We start from the raw sequence: 22,847 nt of genomic DNA on the forward strand, positions 1-22,847 counted from the left end.
TTTAATAACGCGTTTATCGCAATGCATTCCGAAATTCGCAAGTACCTATGTCCATTTTAATTACGTTCGATGCATAAGATGCGTATGATAAACTATAGACTTGCTACAAATATTTTCAGTGCTCAATAAATGAAAAAAATTAATTCTCTTATTACCCATTTTAGTTTGCTTAGCTACTGTATTCTATTATTTATCCTTTCCCTACATTTAAGGTGCCATTTATTCAATAAAAATAAAACTCAGTCATTCAAAAAAGTAAAAATCTTAAAAATATATAAGGATAAAAAATATTTAAAAATATAATTTTTTAATAAAATCGTTGTTTTTTTAAAAACTTGAAACTATGTAAAAAAATGTTTTTAAAAACATGAATACTTTTTGAAATAATGAGTGTTTTATGATAAAAGAATCACTGTGTATAATAATTTTTACAGTTAAAAAAAATTGTTATTTTTTGTTAGATTTTTATTTAGAGTGGTAGATTACCGAAACTGGAGAACGGGTTTTGTTATATGGGGTCTTCTTAGATTTACTTAGTCTAGGAGAAGTGCTGTGAAGATTTTCAGAACTTTATCTTCAATCGTTAACTTTCTACAAAGCTATAAAGCTGAAAAACATAAAAAAAAAACTCCCAATAAAATGTATTTTAATTTTTTTTTTTTGAAGCTCAGTAGTGTATTAATTATAAAATATAAAGTTCTGAAAATCTTTATTGCACTTCTCCAAGTCAATGTGAATCTGACAAGACCCCAAACAACAAAATTCGCTCTCCAGTTTTAGAGATCTATCTCACTAAATGAAAATGAAAATAAAATCCATTACACATATACATTGCATACAATTAATACATTCCTAACGGCTTTGGTTTATGAGAAAAATCGTAGCCTCCCCAACTTTTTCAATGGATTTCCGCCTGTGATAATATATTTATAACGTCGTGTCAAAGGTCGTACGGCCAAAAATTATTTGTTTTCAAACTAAATTTGTCCGGCGAGTTTGCAGCGTATTATTTTCAATCTTCTTAAGTACCTAGTACCTATTCGAATATTTGTATTTAAATATTTTTTTTGGTATTTTAAATACTCTAAAAATACTTTTTTTTTGTATTTTTATCCTAGAATATTTAAAAGGTACATTTTTTACGTTTTACTGTTGTAATGACCAATATTTTTGTATTTAATTATTTTAATTTTTTTTCTGGTAGGTACCTATAACATTTTCTAATATAAAAGAAAAATGTATTATAAGATTTTAACAAAAATTCAGATAAAAAAAGAGCTAACCACGGTCGGCCTGAAATTCTTAAACCTATAAATAAATTATTTATACGTAGGCATTAACTATTTAATTTAAATATTTATCATTTTTTAAAAATGTTGAGTATCCAATATCCATAAGTGATTAATGTAATCATGTAGGTATAAATGTACAATAATATCTAATTTAGTAATTAAAAGTATTTGTATTTATATTTAAACACAAATAACACTAAAAGTATTCGAAGGGAAGAAAACGGAGCGTTCACTAGGAGCTACGAATACCGGGAGCGTATAGCACCAATACGTAAAAATCGATGAACTGATAGGTACATGCAGTGTTGAATCACATTTGTTTATAAATATCTATTTACAATAATATGATTCTTGATAATTTCTGCATAATTTTCACAATTTTTTTGATTTTTAGCACGGCGAGGAATGTTCATTGGACACCGTTTTTTCTGCCACTTCCGTAGCTTGTTTAAACACGTTTTTAAAAGGACTTTCCGACTTTTTTCTCATCTCATTTATTTCTTCATTTACGTTAATGTCGATCAAGGCCGTATCTGGAAATTAATTTGGAGGGGGGTTGAACCCCAAACTCCCTCAGGTACGGCCTTGCTGTCGATAACAAAATATAAGAGAGACGTTGTTATTTATAATATTCATAAGAGTAATAAGATAACTGCAGTAATTATTCCGTCATGGATAGCTTAGGTATTTCTCGTGTCTGTATATTATAGAATTCTTTTGTACCCACGTTAATATACACAATAGGTACAATTTTATGTTAAAGTAATTTTTATTTTTATTCATATTATATTAATTATTTTAATTTGTTAGTATTAAATTTTTATTTTGCTTTAAACGGTTTTTCACAAACACAATGTAATAACATACCTGTCTATTAAAGTACAATACGACAATTAACATTAAAATAGAATAAGTAAATAACCATACTAAAACTAAATATTTCTGAGGGGGGTGTTTAAACACCTGAAACATCCCCCAGTGTACGTCTCTGAAGTAGTTATTTAGTATTTATAAAACAATTAACAATAAGCAGTCACAATACATTTTGTACATACCGTAAGTTGAGCTTGGACAGCTTTGATATTATTATTAACGTATAACTTAAAAGCACGATTAAAAATAATCTTGAACTTTAGATTGTTTTAAAAATCTAAATTTAAGATTTCTTGCTCTTAAATCACGATTGAATCAATGGCGTATAATGTATATATAGAAATTAATTTCAGAAAGTTAAAAAAAATTTCCGTTCTTAAATTCCAATTAATTCTACAATCAAAATCAATGACCGTACCAACCATACATTTCAAGGGGGGGTATCCCTTATACACGTCACTGAATTGAATAATAGGTATTGTCGGTGTTGATATTATAGATTTAATAAAAATAATAAATTTTCATGAAATGTCTTTCTTAATTTAAATTATACAATGAATTTTCAAATTGTAATATAATTTACTATTTACCCTTTAGTACACAAAATAGTGAATGATTCGTTTAAAAAATATAATAGATACTATTTTAACAAATGCTTAAAAATTAAAATTAGTTTTTATTTTTGATTGATAATAATTAATTAACTATTTCATTTACTAGTAAAACTTAATTTTAACTGATGTTCGAGCTTTGAAGGTAATATGTATTTATCATGATTTACGAGTATATTATGTATTTTACCATTGATTATAAATAGTATTTATAATCAATGATTTTTACCTATTATAGATATTTTTATTATTTTGAGTTGCTTAACATTTTAAATTAACTTACTTAAGGTAAATTTAGGTTTGTCATTTTTTTTTGAAGTACAAAGATAAAGACATTATACATCATAATAGCTAATACTATATACATTGGCTATTGGTCCATGAATATTTCATAATAATATTTTAATATTGCAGTGGCAATCAGTATTATAGTTGTACCTACTGTAGTTGTGATTGTACTCTCAGTGGAGAATCTGTTGTCCATATTATATGTTTTCTTTGTGTACACTGTACCAAACAGTGTGACCTTGACGGGCTACCCAGCGTTTTATCAATTTTTTTTTATTGATATTTCCGATTGACGAATTTTCGTCGACGTCATTTGTATCTTGTTATAGTGGTATAGCGGTATAGCAGTATAATAGTAATATTACTATATTAGTGTACACCTTATTGTGTCTTACTATAGTGTATATCACAACAACTCGACGTTTCATTTAACTCTTTTTGTTCACGTCTAAATAAAAAACATAGGTTCGTGACACAAACGTGTGGAACGATAATAATAATAATTAATAACAATTAATTATTTACAGTAATCTACTAATAGTGTGCTAATAGTTTTTCGTTGATCATTTTTGATTTCGCGTTTTTGGTTTATTCCGAACAAATCTGATCAAAGATTCAACCGGGCACAGCGTCCGGTCAGGACACACAATACGTTGTTTGACGCATCCTATAATTAACAAATTACGATGGATGAAGAATACGACTGCATCGTGCTGGGCACCGGCCTCAAGGAGTGCATTCTGTCCGGTATGCTGTCGGTTTCAGGTAAAAAAGTGTTGCACGTTGACCGCAATAAATACTACGGTGGTGAGTCTGCGTCGATCACGCCGCTGCAGGAGCTGTTCCAGAAATTTGGCGTGAAGGAACCCGATGAAAAGGAGCACGGGCGCGGCCGTGATTGGAATGTCGACTTGGTGCCAAAGTTCCTCATGGCCAATGGTTTACTGGTCAAGCTGCTTATACATACAGGTGTCACGCGCTACTTGGAGTTCAAGTCGGTCGAGGGCAGCTACGTGTACAAGGGTGGCAAAATCTACAAGGTACCTGTTGACCAGAAGGAAGCACTGTCATCGGATCTGATGGGAATATTCGAGAAGAGGCGGTTCAGAAATTTCCTGATATTTGTGCAAGACTTCCAGGAGAACGACCCCAAGACATGGAAGGATGTTGACCCGCAGCGCATGTCTGCGTATCAGCTGTACACCAAGTTTGGTTTGGACAAGAACACTCAGGACTTCACCGGTCATGCTCTAGCTCTCTATTTGAATGACGACTACATTAATGAACCTGCCGCCAATTTGATCAGACGCATCAAGTTGTACAGCGATTCTCTTGCACGTTATGGAAAAAGCCCGTATTTGTATCCTTTATACGGGCTCGGGGAACTGCCTCAAGGTTTTGCTCGTCTCAGTGCTATTTATGGTGGTACTTACATGTTGAATACTCCCGTCGATGAAATTGTTTTTGAAGGATCTAGTGTTGTTGGCATTAAAAGTGGCGGTGTTGTTGCTAAATGTAAACAAGTGTTCTGTGACCCGTCCTATGTAAAAGAAAGAGTGAAAAAAACTGGTCAAGTAATCCGTTGCATATGTTTGTTGAATCATCCTATACCCAACACTCGTGACGCGCTTTCTACTCAGATCATAATTCCACAGAACCAGGTTAACCGTAAGTCTGATATCTATGTTTCGTTAGTAAGTAACACCCATCAAGTGTCTGCACAAGGATGGTTTATTGCTATGGTTTCTTCCAAAGTAGAAACTAGTAACCCAGAATTGGAAATCAAGCCTGGTTTGGACTTGTTGGGACCTATTAAACAGAAATTTGTATCTATTTCTGATTATTATGAACCTATTGATGATGGAAAAGATAGCAAAGTATTTATTTCAAAGTCGTATGATGCTACATCGCATTTTGAGACAACATGCTTGGACGTTTTGGATATTTATAAACGAGCTACCGGAGAAGAATTTGATTTTTCTAAAATTAAATTAGAAAGTGATGATGTTCAATAATTTAAAAAAATGCATTTTTATCATATATTATTATTATATCTCAATGAAAAATTGTTTCTATTTCATATTATCTTGTAATCAGTTTATTGCCAAAATAATGATTTAAATCTTTTTTGAGAATTGAAATTATCATTACTGTCAAATTATGAAATTTTTTCCAATGGGTGAAGTAGGTACCTAAAGTTAAGAATATTATGGTAGAAATATCTTATTAATTTAAAACAAAATTATCGTTAAAAACCCTTTAGATAATCATACAAATATATAGCATATATGAATATTATACAACTTTTTGTAATTATTATTTTGTTTCTATTATTTCATTCTTTTTGTAAAAAATATTTATTATAAGTTGTACCTGTTTTTTTTTTGTCATTTTTACATTATTGGCATTATCACATAATTATGCTAATGGGCGACTTTCTTTATGTATAAAAAATTTTGTGGTGTCAATATACAATTTTAATAAACTTAAAAAAATTCTAATTTTTTTGTGCCTTTTCTGTTCGCTGTTTTAGTCGCCTTGACCGTCGTGCACAAGTATGCTTATGTTTAGCTTTAAACCAATACTTTTTAATTGTTTATTGCTTATACAATGTACAGTTTTATGTTTTGTTTTTTTATCACTATCGCCAACAGATATTTAATCAAATCGTTTAATTAGTATTATAGAACTGATGTCGCCACATAATATAAAATATAAAATATAGTGACTTAACGACTTGAAATTATGTTTGTGATTGAATCAACAATTTATTTGTACATTGATATTGATTTTATGTATATGTATTTATTAATAGTGAAATACGTAATGCTATAAAGTATCATAATAACTAATTACAAATTCTACTGAATTATGCATATTGTTTGCAGTTTGTGTCTTAAATAAATATTTCCAATGATAATGTTTTAGAAGGCATTAAATCATACTTCATGCTAGCTGACAGTAGTCATATTCCATGAACTCAGTATATTATTCATAATTATATTAATACATTTTGCCTTAATATTAAATTTTAATATTTATTTTATCTTGTTAAATATTAATCCTCTTTTTTTTCTTTCAAATCTTGAGAATTATGCATTAATTGTAATGTTAATAGATTAATAACATTATTAAGTTAAAACATAAGTTCAGGAAAGGTCACAGTAAACATTCTAATTTATTTTAAATGTCATCATAGCTCAAAGCACTTATAAGTAAGTCAAATATAATTGCATAGATTATGATTATGCTGTGTCACATCTGTGAATGGTAATACAAAATCAATAGAACTGTACAAACATTGTGGTATTCTACATCATTCAAATGATGAACAATTTTTACATTTCAACATAATTGTACATTTTTACCTGTACACAATAAACAAAATTATTGTAAATGCGTATTTTTTATCCAAATTCTAATATTCTTAATGATAATTTATTCTTATCGCTGTCAAATTATATTTGATACGGCATGATTATTATACAATTTGATTATGACGTAAACTATTATTAAATTTTAAAATAATTTTTATTAAATCCAATAACACTTGTACACAGTAAATATAATCTAATATATCAGGTTTAGCTGTTCCAAACAACATTAAAAAATCAACTTAAGAATTATTAACTTAAATCAAAATTAAGACTTCTTAAAATTTATCACAAGATTTTTCACATTGCACGTAGTTTCTTCAAGTTTAGATTTGATATTATTTTTTTCCTCAGGATCATCAGCTTTCAAAAGTTGCACAACAAGATCTTAAAAGCAGAATGACATACTATTTTAGTGAATATCTTAAAAAAAAAGGCATCTTATAAATCTTACCATGATAATTTTGTAGAGCAGAAAAGTCTTGATCGCTTAAGTGTTTTTGTAAAAATCCCAAGAGGACAGACACAAATTTCCCAGAAACTTTAATCATTGTTTGTGTAATAGATTGAAAAAGTATTTGTGTAGCAATTAATAGCACTTGTGCACTATCATCTTCAATCTCCGATAACAATTTCAAAAGAAGTTGACGATTATTTTGTAAATGTTCTCTGTCAAATAAAACAAATAGTTAAAAATTTGATAGGAGTAATTATTGGATAATAAAAAAATATGTGAAGGTAATAATATTGGATAACCTAGAGTAGGGTCCAGCCTATTAGCATTACTCAAAACTCAGAAGACACAAAGGTAACAGTCAGCTGATGTAAAAATTATTATTCAATTAGCATTTTTTCTTTTGTTTTTTTTTTTGTTGTACCCCTACCTTAGTATACAATTATTATAAAATTAACTTAAAATATTTTGTTTTATTCTTTTTATTGTAATAGTTTATAATATAATTTAAATTAGGGAGTGTTTAAAAAACACATCATTCACAAAATTTAACTAGGTTAGTTCTCCACTGGCCAAAGAAACCATCTTCTCTCAAAAATTATTCTCTTATTCCTGTTTTTTTACTCGTCTGTGTTGTTGAGCTCCAAAGTGAAATATAAATTTCACTCTGAATTCCAGGTAAAATTTTAATTAAAACCAAAATATTGAGGTATGCTATTAGCATTTCATTTTGCATGAAAACTTTCACAACTATTTGTGGTTGCTGCAAACTTAGCCCAAATATTAGGAGAAAATAATGCATCTGGATCAATGTATGTTTCTAGAATATAAATCACAAAATGTATTGATTATTGCATTTACTGGTTTGATGGTCATTAAATCATCAATAAAACAATCAAACACCTCTGGTTTCAAAAACGACAAACTAAAAACACACTTAAGATAATCACTCATCACTGGTATCATTATCGGAACTTTTATATGTCTGTCTTTGGTTGACGGAGTTTTAAATTTTTCGCCACCAATTTTGCGCTTACTGAAATCTGCAACCCTTAATCATAGCATCTGGCCAAAGATACTTGACAGACCTCTGCCACTTCAAAATTGACAACAATTTCAGTAGGTTGAAGATTTAGTTAGAAAAGAGCTAATAACTCACAATATAGTGAATATACTGGAAAGCTTTAGTGTACGTTTTTAATATTTTATTGGGTAATATCAACAAAATCAATGATACATACAATCCATTACAAAATCTATGAATAGTGAAAAGTTGTAAGAAGAATTTTGGACAGCTTTTGAACATCCCATCCATGTATATTCTTGTAACATTACACAAATCTTATAAGTTAGTATCAGTAGAAAAACCTGATACTGTCTATCAAATTTTTATAAAATAAAAATTGTTTGTCTCTTTTTGTAGTTATGTAAATTCATGTTCATTGTACTTGAAGAATTATATGTTTCTTGTCTTCTGTTAGGTAATTTTGTATACAGTACTTTACGAGCATAATGGATGTTATTTCTTATTTACTTCAAATCATTCATATTTATTATATGTATATCACAATTTTTTAACTCGGATCTAATAAGCTTCAGAAATATCTTCTTGTGCTTTTTTTTTAACCAAGTTGCTAAATGTCTAACTATTTAAAACCTTTCTATCACATTTTTTGTGATTATGCTCACATTTACATTTCTCAATCATGTCTAAAGTGTACGATATTTATAAAAATCACTGACACATACTTCAAAAACATTTCCAATGTTGTATATTATTTAGCAACATTTTGTGGAAGCGAAATTTAAATCCATCCTCAATGATAATTTTTTTCCCTTTTTCCCTTGACATAAAATCCATACTTAAATTTTTAACACTACAAAGCACACACAAACACTACCAACAACTATAATTCAAACTTATAGCTTTAACACGTACGGGTCTACTGATTACAAACTAGTTTCAATATGTTACCGACGACAACTGTCCGGTTATGTCATTATGTGAAGATATTAAACTTGAGTTGTATAAAATATTATCATGGACCCAAATCAGATTTTCCCATAATATTTTTAATAACAAGAGTAATATAAATAATTTAATAATGCATAATGTATATATATATATATATATGTACCTTTCTTTTTTACGATCATGTTTTTTTTGTACTATATCTACAGAAGACAATAACTCATCCACAGCTTCATGGAAATCATCAATCAGTTTAGATGTCAATGATTTTTGTAGTTTTTCAATAGCATCTTCAACTTGTTTATCATATTGGTTAGATTTTGACTGAAAAATTCAATTTAGGTTAAAATTAAAATTAATATTACTGTTAGGGGATAATACCTCTGAGTTATGTTCTTTATTTTGTGTCACATAACATTTTACTATTTCTACAATCTCTCCACCAACAGATTTCAATAAGAATGATGTGAGCTGTCCTTGAGTTTCAGCACTATCAAATTTTTGAATACCTTTAACATATTGATGCAAATCAGACAAAAGTAATAAGAGTTTGTCTCGAAAGTCTTGATGCACTTTACGCCGATCACCCATCCGGTTTGCCATTACTTGATCGTAAATTTCTTGTGATCTCCTTAGAGCTTCTTTATTCAAGATTCTATAACAATAAGGCATATTACATTTTTGTTATGTATTTTCATTTAATTAAATATTACGGGTAAAGATATGAAACAATTTTTTCTATTAAAGAATTCTTTTCTTCGTCAACATCTTTAAATGTTTCTTCATTTTCTAAATTTTCTCTAATTTCATCGGCATTAACAATTTCTATCATAAAATGTTCACTTGAAACTACTTTGTTTTCTTGTTCATCAGAATCAGAATCATGTAGTTTTGATTTTTGTCCATATTTCTTTTTAACGGCCTTAATCTTAGTTTCTCGTCCCTAAATAAGATAAACTTGTTTAATTATATTGTTGTGAACAAATATAAATAATAGTAGGAAGTTAATGCAAGAAAATTAAAATTAAAGAGGACATGCCTGCATGTGTTGTCTCTGTCTTATAAAACATGCAAATTTAGCATACCTTAAGTAAGAATAACAATTTAAATTAGGTTAGTTAAATGGTATTTAAAACTTTAATTTATAATTTAATTAGTTGTTTATGTATTTTAAACAAAATTAATTACCTGTGTTCCACCACCATGTTTTCCACCAGTTTTTTTTTTACGTTCCTCTTTTCGGCTAAGCTCAGGATTTTTATCTTCTGCAAGCTTTTGTTGAATTTTCCAATTTATCAAAGCATTTGCATATTCTCCAGACTCAATAATCTGAAATTATTATAATTTCTACACTTAAATTTAATGTTAATAATTTATAATTATAAAAAACATTATGTAGTCTACAAAAATAGTTAACTATACCTTTTTTACTTTTGTATCTAATGTATTGATTATACGTTCAGATTGCAGTTCTATAAATTTATCAGTTACCAATGCAGTATCATCAAAAATTTGAAAACCCTTAGATATTTTATTTTTTTTCAACAAATATTCTAAAACCAATACTCCGTCTTTTGAGTCAAAAACTACTGGCACAAAATCCTAAACATAAATTGTATACACTTACATTTCAATAAAAAAATATTTTGAATAATTGGCTGAAAAAGAGATAAATCAAACCATAATATCAATCCAAGTTCCGCTGGAAATACATTCTTCTATAGCATCAGAAATATCATCTAATATTTTAGGACCAACAGAACATGTGGTCAATGCAACTAATTCGTTGCCAAGTTGCATGCGTGATATATAAGAAATTGGATCAGTTATACCAACGCTATTCATTGCTTCATAATCTGCAGATATTTTAAATAAAATTGTTAAAACAGTTACAAACGGTCAATTGCCACCAGGAAATAGAACATTGTTCACTTTGCAAACGAACATTTTAAATAATACTTGAAGGGTTATGAAACAAACTGTATTTCATGCTACAAAGATCTACTTTCATTTCAAAATACTGGAATTGAAAAAATAGTCATTAAGGTTTCTTTTCTATGAAAACTGGTGACAATTATCATAAATTCACAAACATCAATAAGATACTAAGATAACTATATACCTAAATAGTTATTGTTGGTGTAAAAATTCATAACCCAATTATTTAGAGTTTTAGTATGTATATTTGGAACATAGGTACATGAATTTCCAATTCGATCAGTCAACATACCAGGTATTTGCTTTTCTGCTAGTAAATTCTCAAACACAGCTAAAATACACAAATTAAATCATTATTATTTATACTTTTCCTTTTAAAATAATTTATTTTATTAATTAGGTTAAGTTAGATAAAGAAGAAAGCAATAGAGATGATCATGAGTTATGTTTTGTGTGTTTTATGTTATGCGTACAACTTAAAAATAATAACATAAATGTATGTTAATTTGTTTTAGTAATTGTAAGTACATGTTGCATAAGTTGAGTTAACATTATATATCTAAATATTACATAGTAAATATAAAGATAACAAAAAATATTGAACAAGGCTTAAGTAAAAGATGACATATCATTTTACTTACTAAAAAATTCCTTTTCATCAAGGGAACATTGATTTATTATAGCTGTACATAAGACTGGACGAGTAATAGCTAGAATAGCTCCTCTAACAATTCTTTTAATAGAATTAAAGTAAGAATCAGTGTAGTATAAGTAAGGATTGTTTTTATTTTTGTGTAGATTAAATCCCAAATTTTTATTGCGTTTTTCAAGCATCTAAATTTTAAATTATTTATTATTATACAATAATAAAAAAAAGATTAAATTAAAAAAAATTGTTATTTTACCGAATCAATTATATCCACAGGCAGATCAAATTGCTGAGATATTTTTAATGAATTTATGTGTCCATTCTGTTCTAATTTGTCAATTATGTCCTCAGCAATCTGATTTAAGTAAGTCAATCCAATTAATTGACCATGAACAATACTATAATCATCAGGTTCATCCTTGGCTAATTTTTCACATAAGTTTGATGCAACATCTGGATCAACTTTTAAAGCTCTAGCAGCATCCAGTATGTTTATACGACCTAGAAAATATATTCTTATTACTAGACAGAAGTAAATTTTATTTTAACGACCAATAAAAGTGTAGTGTAATTTTCTTCTTTAAGTATATCATAATAAATAAATATATATTTATTTATAACCGTATTTATTTTGTTATAAAGTATTAGATATTCATTGTTAAAATAATCAAGCAAAGGAGTGAACTAGGTAACTAACAGCTTAGTGTGCAAAATTATGGGATATTGTGGAAATTATGGATGTTCACTTAATATTTGAAAAATACTATGTATCAGATTTACAAATTAATGACAGAATATTTGTTAAAAATATTTAGATACTTATAATACACACCTCCTTGGACATAGGCTTCATCTTTTAATTCCTTTGTCAAATGTTTTGGTGTTACATATTCTTTACCATCAGTTGTGAACACTACATCTAGTAACTTGGTACTGATCAATTTTGCAACTATTTCCACACAATTTCTTTCCCCTAGTCTTAGAAGATAAAAAAATAACCAAATAAAATGTGATTATTTGCCTAATCCCAAAGAAAACTATATGTTAATAAAAATTACCTCTGGGACGATGTGGTCAACTGAATACGTTGGAAGTCAGCCGCCAACAATTTTACTTCGTTCCAATCATTCGATGACATGATGAATCAATTAATTTTTCAGATTCTTATTATAATACTTAATATTAATAATATAATCGATAATATCGATCAGTAAATGATCCGTCATAAGAAGTTCAACAGCTACGATCTACCTAGACGAAATAAAATATCCCAAGACCCAACTAACTCGTAAGTACTAAGTAGAAAGTTCCCAACTTAAAATTGTAATAGTAGTATTGATAATATTGCCACGATAAACGTTTAGTGCCACGACATTGATAACAATATAATCTACGAAGGGATGGGTACAGTTCTTACCCTATGGTACAGTTGAACCCCGTGATAAAAGTTGGGGTCCAAGCACGGCTATAGATAGTATTCTTGTCTATGGCCGTGGGTCCAAGTGTCCAACGGAATCCTGGAAAAACTAACGTTGATAAGAACTTAACCTCAACGAAATTGTACCAACTTTTGAAATCTTAATAGTGAATAATATTGTTGTATTGTATTATTGTTGCTCTTTAGATTTGTTTTGTTTAGTTTAGTAATTACTAAATAGTAAATACTAAATACTTATTTAATTTGACTGTATTCAAAATAAGGTTTTCCGATTTGTTAAATGTATCTTATATTACTATTGCTACAACTTACAAGTAACACTTTTCTGTTCTTATGAAATGTTTTTCCAGTAAATTCAAGTTTCAATTGCAATATTATGAACACATAATATATTATCCCGACGTATGTTGTTTTTGATAGATGAACCATGAATTCACTGAGAGAATCGTCTGTTTGTTAATGGAAGTGTCTACTTGTTTCGTTTGAAGTGTTTTCGTAACTACTTTAATTTAACGTTTTGTATCTTGGTGCGATTTTGTGCGAAAATATGGTCGAAGAAAATCGAACAGATTTTGGACAAGTGGACATCGTTGATGATGACAATATGGTCCGGTTGCCGCGACAGCGTATTGTCGATATGTATAAAAACGCTATGTCGCGCGTTCGCGTTTTAGAAGCAAAGGCGAACGAAGGTACTATTTTCTCATTGCGATTTGCGAAATGCATACAAAAAATTACATTTTCACATTTTTATTTACATACTTAATACGAAAAAGTGATAAACAATTAATTTACATTTTACGGTTATTTATGTATAAAAAAAATTTATGATTTTGTTGTTATTCGTCACTGACTGCAAATTAAGCTTTTTCCTTCAGACAGTGGGTATTTTACCTTTTAAAGGTAGGTCACTACAAATGTGTTTTTTGGGGAGTTCATGTTCGTAAGTAAAAAAAACATGTTTGGTTTGTCTCAATCGGTCTACAGTTGAGCACCTATTAAATCTCATTATTATTTAATTGACGTGATTATTTTGAAATATATGATTTTTTCAGCTACAATATGTATTAGATGTAACCTTTTGTGTGACAAGAGAGAGCGGACAGACCAAGATTTTCGTAAATTAGTTTTACGAGAAAAATGTTTATTAAGAAAATTGACTATTAAAGAACAAGAAATACAAGAATATGCTGTTAGTATTTAAACATATTCTGTTTATAAATAATTAAAATTAATGATATTTATTATTCATGTACATATGTAATATACATTTGATTTGATTTTTAATATGAATCAAAATAATAAAAAAATATTTTAATTGTGAGGATTATTTATCAACCAATTTATTTTATGATTATCATTTTCATCATTTTTCCAGGAATTCTATTAATAAAAATAAGTTATTAATTTTTAGGCACAATTGACAGCCATGCGAAATTCTATTCAAAGCAATTCAATATCCTCACTAAAATGTTCATTACAAGATCCAGCAGTAAATCTTTTGATTCAAAGATTACGACAAGACCTTTGTGCAACAAAAATTAGATTGGAAGAAACTCAAAGCGAATTGAATGCCTGGAAATTTACACCAGATAGGTTAGTTAAGTTTATCATTATTTAAAATTCTGAAAAAATTAAAAATCAAATAATAATGTTGGCAGTAATACTGGAAAAAGATTGATGGCAAAATGTCGTTTACTGTACCAGGAAAATGAAGAACTTGGTAAAGTAGTAAATAGCGGCCGAGTAGCTAAGCTTGAAGGTGAATTAGCATTGCAAAAAAACTTGAGTGAAGAAGTTAAAAAATCACAGTCAGGTAAAATAGCCCTAGTAAAATGTACATATATTTTCTTGTATTTTATTTATATTCTTTATTGATTTTAGACTCTAAACATATAAGTGATTAGTAGAAAAGAATGCTTCTATTTTAAACTTTAAGAGGAAGTCAGCACAATATTTGTTTTCTCTCTCAGACCAACATGTAATTTAGATAAAGGCTTTCACCTCAAATCATTTTTTATGATTTTTGAGTAAACTTAGAGTAAAATCACCAATTGCAAAAATTATAGATAATAATATTTTTAGGGAATGACATATCATCAGTTTTTTATTTTATTGTTATTTAAATTTGTATATGACTTTCAATATAAAAAAAAAATTAAAATTAAAATGTTTAAATTGTTTTGAAACATAATATATTGTCAAATTGATAAACTTGCACATGGGCCAGAGAGAGAAAACAATGTGCTGGCAGCCTCTTAAAGGAGGTTTCTGATAGCATATTAGTTTGTTTGTAGCTTTGAAAATTCAAAAAAATAATTTAAGAGTACTTTATAAGATATATGTGGAGGAACATGCACACATACACACAAAACCAAGAATAATGTACATAAAATTATTTTTTAACAAAATCAATTTTATTATTTTTAATATAAAGGTTCTTCTTTTAGCAATTAATCATTTTTAAAATAGTTATAAATTATAATTTTTATTTTAAGTCTTGGCATTTGAACTTGTAAAAAAAGTTAAACATAAAGGAAAATGTAGTATTTGAGTGTTTAAATTTCATATTTTAAATAGCATTGTAAATATCTCAAATTATTTTGATGTCATGTAGGCACACAGATTTTAAGCAGAATCTTTCTTTATTATGTACAATGATTATATAACATTTATTTTATTTTTATTAGAATTGGATGAATTTTTACAAGACTTGGATGAAGATGTTGAAGGAATGCAAAGTACAATATACTTCTTACAGAATGAACTTCAGAAGTATAAAACTTCTGTTCAAAGTACTGACAATTCTGCAAACAAAGAAACTAATCCAAAATCTATTGTTAACGGTAATAAAAAAGATGATGTTAGTGCAACTGTGATGTCTGTAAAATCAAAAACTGAAATACCAACTCAATTGGTCAAAAACCTGCCAAAACCTGATAATAAGTCAAGTAAACACAATAAACCAAAAGAATCTAAGCAATTAACTGATGGTCAAAGTATTATTGCTAAAGTAAAAAAAATACGACCAGTAATAGCAGAAGGTACAGTCCAAAGTGAGCAATCCCCTAAAGTACATAAAAGTAAACACAAATCAGATGGAAGTAAAAATGAAGATAAACGAAAAAAGTCTGAAAAAAGGTCCCATAGCAAAGGTGAAGTGGTACATAAAAAGTCAAAAAGTGAGCTTCCCAAAAATATTGAAGTGAAGACTCCCGTAGAAGTAGCTAATGGACTACCCAATGGTTCATAAATATTGTTATTTTAATGTTATTTTTCTTTTATCAATAATGGAATGTTGATAAAAAATACCTATTGAATTATTTTTCAACGTTAATTTTTTATGTTTAGGTTTGAATAAATAATTTTAAAAAAAATATTGTTATTGAAATTTAATAGAATAATTTTTATACCTTAATGCTTTGATGTTACATATTGACAGGAACCATTAACTAATTGCGAGACTTACAATGATGTGACTATTTTCTCAATACAATCTTAATTAAAGTACAGAGTTGATGTTTGGCTTAAAATAAATTATGGTATTACAAAAGGTCTATAAATAAGTTAAATGAATGGAACAAATACTGTATAATACTTAATAGCTCCCAAACAATATTTTCTAATGTGTTATTCTAGAACTACCAAGTTTTTAACACATTTTATATTTTCCAGTTATACATTTTAGATATAACGTAATACAAGTTAAAAAATATAATATTTTGATAACAATATATTTTATATAATTTAAATAATTTAAAGGTTTGTCTTTACGCCTTTACGGCAGTATAAAATAAAGTTAATTGATTTGTATGTTGGACTTTTCACATAATATTTTCAGTGTTTTAATAAGCCATGCCTAAGTTATTTATATTTTACAACAGATTAAATAATTTAAATATACATCTGACTGTTTTTATTTTATCTAGGCATGTCCAGAACATGCCTCAATCTTACTTTATGCTGGTATATTGTAAAGTCTAAAGTGTTTCTACCTTAAGTTTCTATAGGAGACAACAGTTTGAATTATTTATTTTCAAAATTCAAATGTTTTTATGGAAAAAAACTATTTATGAAAATACTTTTTACTCACTTAGACCATTATTGTAATTGTAATATAGGTTATATTGTTATAATAATATTATGTGGCATCAAAGGCTTAATACTAAACTTAGTTTTTACATAATGGTTCATATTAAATATAGATATCGATCAATCTATTAAAAATAAACATTAAATAAATGTATAACAATTGAAACTCAAAACCAGGATAAATTTAAACAATTCTTTGGATTTAAGCTGTCGATGTGTTGGGTGATTTCACTCAGTTTACTGTACACACGGTCGTTTTAAGTAATTTCTAAATGATTTTAAATGACATGAGAAAATTCCCATAATTTTTCATTACATAAGTATGGGACTGTTTATACATAAAGATGTCATCATATTTGTTTATTGTCCTTCACTAGCATTGATTTTAAATTTTTCATATCAAAAATAATGCTGTTGATTTAGACACGTTTGGTTTAGTACTTTGGTATTGGTATACATATTAAATGTTTAAATTAAACGTGCAGTACCACAATGAATTAGTGTATGTTTATTGTATGGTATAATCACTGATATATAAACTAAATCGAACAATTTGAGACATAACACAATTATTTAGTTGCAATTGCATTTGCATCTGAGTACATTGCCTATTAAAACCTACAACCTTCAATTCAACTAACGCGCAACTAATAATTGCAAGTCAATTAGATTAAATTTAATATATTCTGTGGTTATAATGTTTAAATTATTACTTAAAAAAAAAAAACGAATGCAGGATTTCTATGACTTTTTTATTAGGGCAGTTTCTTACAATACGTCTATTGTCTATGTATCATTTTAATTCATCAAAATACTGAGTTAAAATTTGCATATTTTGTAATATTTTAGAAAAAATGCATATTTCAGCTATTTTTAGTGTTTTTTTAGTCTTTTTAAATTTGTATGTACGTAAAATCATACTTGGAAAACAATCAAAAATATTTTTTTATATAAATTAAGATCGTAATCTGTTGTATCTGACTAGCACGATTAAAGATATACAGGTTAAACATCGGTCTATGAAATAATGCATTTTTCAAACTGAGTCGTCAAAACAGCTGTGCTGACTAGTACGTATATGTTACGTATGAGTAGAATCTTCCATGGAATACAGGTAATCTTCTTAGTTCATTATACATTAAAGCACTATGGAGTGAACACAGATGTTCTCAATTCTGTAACCATTACGGCTTTAGATAGGAATGAATTTAAGAGAATTTGGCTTTAGAACCATGAACGAGTTTTGTTATCAGCCGGTTTATGTATGTACACGTGATAATTGATAATAACAACATATCAATCATATTATCACAAAATATATTCCATTTATTATTATATTTTGTTTGGACGTAGAATGCGTGGGCATATAACTGATTAATTCTGCGTCTCTGTAGTACTGCAGCCTGCAACTGGTATTTACTATTTACTATTTAGTGACTTCGTCATAATATATTAAATCCATACATAATAAACTATAAGTTATTAATAAGGTTTTACTTAACTTAGCAAATTATTGTTTCTTTTTAGTTTCTTTCGTACGTTTCATTTAACACGAAAAATGCCGACAGTCAATATTAAAAGGGATCTGCTTTTTGAGGCTCTAGGAACGACTTACAGTAATTTTTTTCGATTTATCAAATGATTGTTGTTTTAAATGTATTCTCATTTCTAGCCGATGAAGAGTTTGACAACTTGTGCATTTCGTATGGATTGGAGCTTGACGAGGTGGTGAGTATTTTTAATCATTATTCAAATATATATATTTTACAATGAGATCAAATTTAGACCTCGGAAAAGCAAATGGTCTCCAAAGAACAAAGCGAGTCTAAATCTGAAGGTGCTTCTGATGATACAATTTATAGAATTGACATACCAGCCAACCGTTATGATTTATTATGCTTAGAAGGATTAGTGGATGCTTTACTTGTATTCCAAAATAAGTAAATTAAAGAACTACCTATCTAATTCTTCTATATCGTGAATTACTGACATTTTATTTAAATCATTTTAGGATGGAATTACCTCGTTATAAAGTCATTCAGTCAAAAAAACCATTAAAAGTACTTGTTAAACCAAATGTGAGTACAATTTTAGTATGAATATAGAAGTTGATTTAAATGGGTTATTAGCGTTATTATATTTTGCTATTATTTTAGTATGGGCTTTTAGTTTTTACATTAAATCTATTTATTATTTTAATATAGACTAAACAAATTCGGCCTTATGTAGTCGCAGCCGTGTTAAGAGATGTTACTTTTAATCCAGCGAGATATGCCAGTTTCATAGACTTGCAAGACAAACTGCATCAGAATATTTGTAGAAAGCGTTCACTTGTTGCTATTGGTACCCATGATTTAGATACAATTCAAGGACCGTTCACATATGATGCTTTACCGCCAGAAGATATCAAATTCAAAGCATTGAATCAAACAGAAGTTCATAGTGCTGCAAAACTAATGGATATTTATTCAGTTAATAAAACATTTTAATATCTACTAGGAATCTGACATTTAATTGACTTTTTGTCCTTAGACACATGCTCAATTGAAACAATATTTGAGTATAATTAAAGATAGCAGCGTGTATCCAGTCATTACAGATAGTAGTGGAATAGTACTATCAATGCCTCCGATAATTAATGGTCATCATTCTAGGATTACTTTAGAAACCAAAAATGTCTTTATTGAGTGTACAGCAACTGATTTAAAGAAAGTATGTTTATGTTAATAATTAATTAATTAATCTTGATTCAATTTTGGTATTGTAAATCTGATTATTTTGTTTATTGTTTAGGCCAATATTGTTTTGGACACAGTTTTATGTATGTTCAGTAAATACTGTTTAAATAAGTACACAGCAGAAAGGTGTGAAGTTGTATACCCAGATGGATTGGTAAAATTGTACCCAGAATTGAAATATCGCAAAGAAACAGTGAATCGGAAGAAAGTGAATTCATATTTAGGGATCAGGTATTATAAAATTTATAATACAATTTAAAGAATATTCTCTTAAAGAAATAATTTGTAGTGAAAATTTAGATAGCCTATCATCTGCCTTATCGTCCATGTGTTTGAAATCAAATGTATTGAAAGAATCAGATATGGTTGTTGTTGAAGTGCCACCAACTAGACATGATATTATTCATGCATGTGACTTATATGAAGATGTAGCTATTGCCTATGGTTATAACAATATACCAAAAACATTACCAAAAACAACTACGGTAGGCTCTCAATTGCCTATAAATAACCTGTCTGATAAGATCAGAAATGAAATAGCTTATTGTGGTTTTAATGAAGTATTAACGTTCTCTTTAGTAAGTTTGTTGGCAATTCTTTTGTTATAGACACTAATTATTATTTTGAATTATATAGTGTTCTAAAGATGATGTGTCAACAAAGCTCCGAAAACCATTTGATACTCAACGTACTGTATGCATAAGTAACCCAAAAACATTGGAATTTCAAGTAGCACGTACTAATATTTTATCAGGGCTCTTGAAAACTACCTCAGCTAATAAAAAAATGCCTCTACCTATGAAATTATTTGAAGTAACAGATGTGGTATTTAAAGATGTCACCAGTGGTAAGTAATTGCTTACAAATCATACAATATCTAAAAGATTTAGTTTCTAACATTTTATCATCGTAGAAGTGGGGGCTCGTAATGAAAGACATATTTGTGCCATATATTATGGTAAAACTCCAGGATTTGAAATTGTCCATGGCCTTATGGACCGAATAATGCAAATGTTAAACATAAAATTTTCTGCTGAAAGTGGCAATACCTACCAAATTAAAGCTGCTAATGGTAAGAAAATATTAAATAATAATAAATTAATATTAGACTATATTATATGAAATGTCCAGGCACGGATCCAGAGTAATTATTGGGGGGGGGGGCATTATATATTCTAAAATAATTATATTATTATATTATAATTATTACCATCAATTATGTATACAATATATATATATATTTATTATTTTAATTTTATTATATACATAATCAATGCTATTACTATAAACATTTCTTTAAATTTTAAAGGAATTAACTTACAACTAAAAATTAATAAAAAAAACTAGGTAGGTGCGTCGAAAAGAACTCTCCTCTTTATTTAAGAACAATTAGTAAAAACTATTGAATATTTATAAACCAACAATAATTGTTTTTATTGATTCAAAATATTCAATGTTTATTTGAAGAAATTTTCATTGTAAATGTTATCTATACAACTATTTCTTCATTAATAAATTATTATTACAATATGTGTTAGTATGTGAAAAAAGTTGATTAAAATACATCTATTATTTATAATATGGTGTGGGTCTCACACTTAATCACTAATTATTCAAAGAGATTCTGTAAATAATAATGAAAAAAATTGGTTTGCGCTGCAATACAACACGAGTCGCGAACTCAATAATTTTATTAAATTATAATTTATAATATGTATGCATTAAGATATATTTAATTTTAAATCACACCATCTTCTTAAGCACATAAATATACATAGAATTATGAAAAAAAATTCTGATACTTTGTTCGGCATCTGTCGTGTCGTCAGTCAGCACAATTGGAAATTACAGAATTATAAATAACACTATCCGCTAAACAATGTATTTATTATTATTTAATGTAAATAAAAACAAATATAAGATCCTAAACTATAGAAAAATTTAATGTTTTTCATTGTTTAACATTAATAAAGTAAATTGATTTTTTTTTGTGATTTGGGGGGGGGCATTGCTCCCATAGTACCCTCTTGTATCCGCACCTGGAAATTTCTATATAGCATTATATATTATTTGTATGTATATTTATTTCAGATGAGACTTATTTCCCTGGTCGTTGTGCACAAATAATATATAAAGAGAATGTCATTGGATTGATGGGTGTTTTGCATCCTGAAGTGATTACTGCCTATGAACTAACCATGCCATGTTCAGCATTTGAAATAAATCTCGAACCATTTTTGTAAAAATAATAAATAAAATATTTATTTTCACATTATTTTGTTTTAATTTATCAGTAAGCTTGTCTCTAATTAAAAATAATTTAGACATTAATGGTTATTAAAGAAAACTGAAGGCAATATTATGTAAAAATAAACTTTTTTCATTAATAATCCATAAAAAAAACTAATGGTCTGTTAGATATAAATTAGATCTGTATCTGTATATATATTATGTAAAATAGAATCCCTTTTTTGTATGTATTTGTATGTATGTGCATAACTCAAAAAGCACCTAACAAATTTTAATACAGTTTTCACCAATGAATAGGTCTAGAGGGACTCGAAGGAAGGTTTTAATGCATAATTTGATCATTAAAATTTCTATGGTATAATCAAATTTGTATCTTAGAAATGTATATTTATCACTATTTAAATAGCAATGAAATTATCATTGCGCATTGACACTTTAAAATGATTTAGTAGAGAGTGGCCTGACTTTTAAACAAAGGTAACAGTTGCACATTTTTGCATTTTTTTCCCGCTTTTTACTTATCATTTATTTTTTCTTTGAGTAGAAAGATTCCAAATCAAATATATAATCAATATATGTTGAATGAATTGTTGTTTAACAAAAATGATAATTTAAAGGATATATGACTTGCAATTCTTTTTACAAATGATGTATATAGACTTCAATACAATAGCTATAATACATTATTTTTTCATACTGATGCTGTCATATTAATCGTAGGTTAGGTATAAATTCCATTTTACAGTACCTCATAATTAAATAATTTAGTTATTTACGAGTATCGGAGTATGACCACATTGTATTGTAGATAGGTCACTTAACATATTGTATTTTTAATCTTATAATTATAAATCTCTTGCAAAGTGCTCAAACTTCAG

At 27.9% G+C, this 22,847-nt stretch overlaps 4 protein-coding genes across 6 annotated transcripts; 3 read left to right on the plus strand and 1 right to left on the minus strand.

Annotated features, from left to right (window-relative positions):
* The first annotated feature begins 3,377 nt into the window (after nt 1-3,377).
* LOC113554263 (rab GDP dissociation inhibitor alpha-like) lies at nt 3,378-6,104 on the plus strand. The gene has a single exon (XM_026958022.1). The coding sequence runs from the start codon at nt 3,751-3,753 to the stop codon at nt 5,077-5,079; it is 1,329 nt and encodes a 442-aa protein (XP_026813823.1). The 5' UTR covers nt 3,378-3,750; the 3' UTR covers nt 5,080-6,104.
* Nucleotides 6,105-6,613: 509 nt separating this feature from the next.
* LOC113552769 (E3 UFM1-protein ligase 1 homolog) lies at nt 6,614-12,956 on the minus strand. The gene is made up of 13 exons (XM_026955686.1): nt 12,510-12,956; nt 12,284-12,429; nt 11,708-11,952; nt 11,444-11,636; nt 10,987-11,133; nt 10,545-10,720; nt 10,287-10,466; nt 10,053-10,193; nt 9,578-9,807; nt 9,246-9,519; nt 9,031-9,188; nt 6,893-7,107; nt 6,614-6,825 (listed from the first exon to the last, which is right to left on the minus strand). The coding sequence occupies exons 1-13, from the start codon at nt 12,587-12,589 to the stop codon at nt 6,707-6,709; spliced, it is 2,304 nt and encodes a 767-aa protein (XP_026811487.1). The 5' UTR covers nt 12,590-12,956; the 3' UTR covers nt 6,614-6,706.
* Nucleotides 12,957-13,436: 480 nt separating this feature from the next.
* Nucleotides 13,437-16,537, plus strand: LOC113552770 (pre-mRNA-splicing regulator female-lethal(2)D-like). 2 transcript variants are annotated; one of them, XM_026955687.1, is made up of 5 exons: nt 13,437-13,581; nt 13,945-14,081; nt 14,304-14,485; nt 14,551-14,705; nt 15,580-16,537. In XM_026955687.1, the coding sequence occupies exons 1-5, from the start codon at nt 13,437-13,439 to the stop codon at nt 16,140-16,142; spliced, it is 1,182 nt and encodes a 393-aa protein (XP_026811488.1). In that variant the 3' UTR covers nt 16,143-16,537. The 2 variants fall into 2 exon arrangements, with proteins under 2 accessions (XP_026811488.1, XP_026811489.1); XM_026955688.1 differs by having other exon boundaries at nt 13,443-13,792; nt 15,580-16,536.
* A 1,774-nt stretch (nt 16,538-18,311) lies between these two features.
* On the plus strand, nt 18,312-21,994 carry LOC113551428 (phenylalanine--tRNA ligase beta subunit-like). Of its 2 annotated transcripts, XM_026953666.1 has the most exons (12): nt 18,312-18,393; nt 18,509-18,597; nt 18,654-18,709; nt 18,767-18,921; nt 18,993-19,059; nt 19,186-19,452; nt 19,514-19,693; nt 19,775-19,950; nt 20,009-20,297; nt 20,356-20,566; nt 20,633-20,791; nt 21,811-21,994. In XM_026953666.1, the coding sequence occupies exons 2-12, from the start codon at nt 18,540-18,542 to the stop codon at nt 21,960-21,962; spliced, it is 1,770 nt and encodes a 589-aa protein (XP_026809467.1). In that variant the 5' UTR covers nt 18,312-18,393; nt 18,509-18,539; the 3' UTR covers nt 21,963-21,994. The 2 variants fall into 2 exon arrangements, with proteins under 2 accessions (XP_026809467.1, XP_026809466.1); XM_026953665.1 differs by having other exon boundaries at nt 18,347-18,597.
* Nucleotides 21,995-22,847: the final 853 nt, after the last annotated feature.

This window comes from Rhopalosiphum maidis, chromosome 2, assembly GCF_003676215.2.
Source record: "Rhopalosiphum maidis isolate BTI-1 chromosome 2, ASM367621v3, whole genome shotgun sequence".
Taxonomy (NCBI): domain Eukaryota; kingdom Metazoa; phylum Arthropoda; class Insecta; order Hemiptera; family Aphididae; genus Rhopalosiphum; species Rhopalosiphum maidis.

Bases quoted from the DNA above. Each gene is read 5' to 3' on its own strand.
- LOC113554263 (XM_026958022.1), top strand. From the start codon at position 3,751: ATGGATGAAGAATACGACTGCATCGTGCTGGGCACCGGCCTCAAGGAG.
- LOC113552769 (XM_026955686.1), bottom strand. From the start codon at position 12,589: ATGTCATCGAATGATTGGAACGAAGTAAAATTGTTGGCGGCTGACTTC. The intron at 10,467-10,544 runs GTTTGATTTATC...ATTTATGTTTAG, and splicing joins GAACTTGGATTGATATTATG to GATTTTGTGCCAGTAGTTTT. The intron at 10,194-10,286 runs GTATAGTTAACT...TAATAATTTCAG, and splicing joins TAGATACAAAAGTAAAAAAG to ATTATTGAGTCTGGAGAATA.
- LOC113552770 (XM_026955687.1), top strand. From the start codon at position 13,437: ATGGTCGAAGAAAATCGAACAGATTTTGGACAAGTGGACATCGTTGAT. The intron at 14,082-14,303 runs GTTAGTATTTAA...ATTAATTTTTAG, and splicing joins AAGAAATACAAGAATATGCT to GCACAATTGACAGCCATGCG. The intron at 14,486-14,550 runs GTTAGTTAAGTT...TAATGTTGGCAG, and splicing joins TGGAAATTTACACCAGATAG to TAATACTGGAAAAAGATTGA.
- LOC113551428 (XM_026953666.1), top strand. From the start codon at position 18,540: ATGCCGACAGTCAATATTAAAAGGGATCTGCTTTTTGAGGCTCTAGGA. The intron at 19,453-19,513 runs GTTAATAAAACA...TTTTGTCCTTAG, and splicing joins AACTAATGGATATTTATTCA to ACACATGCTCAATTGAAACA. The intron at 19,694-19,774 runs GTATGTTTATGT...TTTATTGTTTAG, and splicing joins CAGCAACTGATTTAAAGAAA to GCCAATATTGTTTTGGACAC.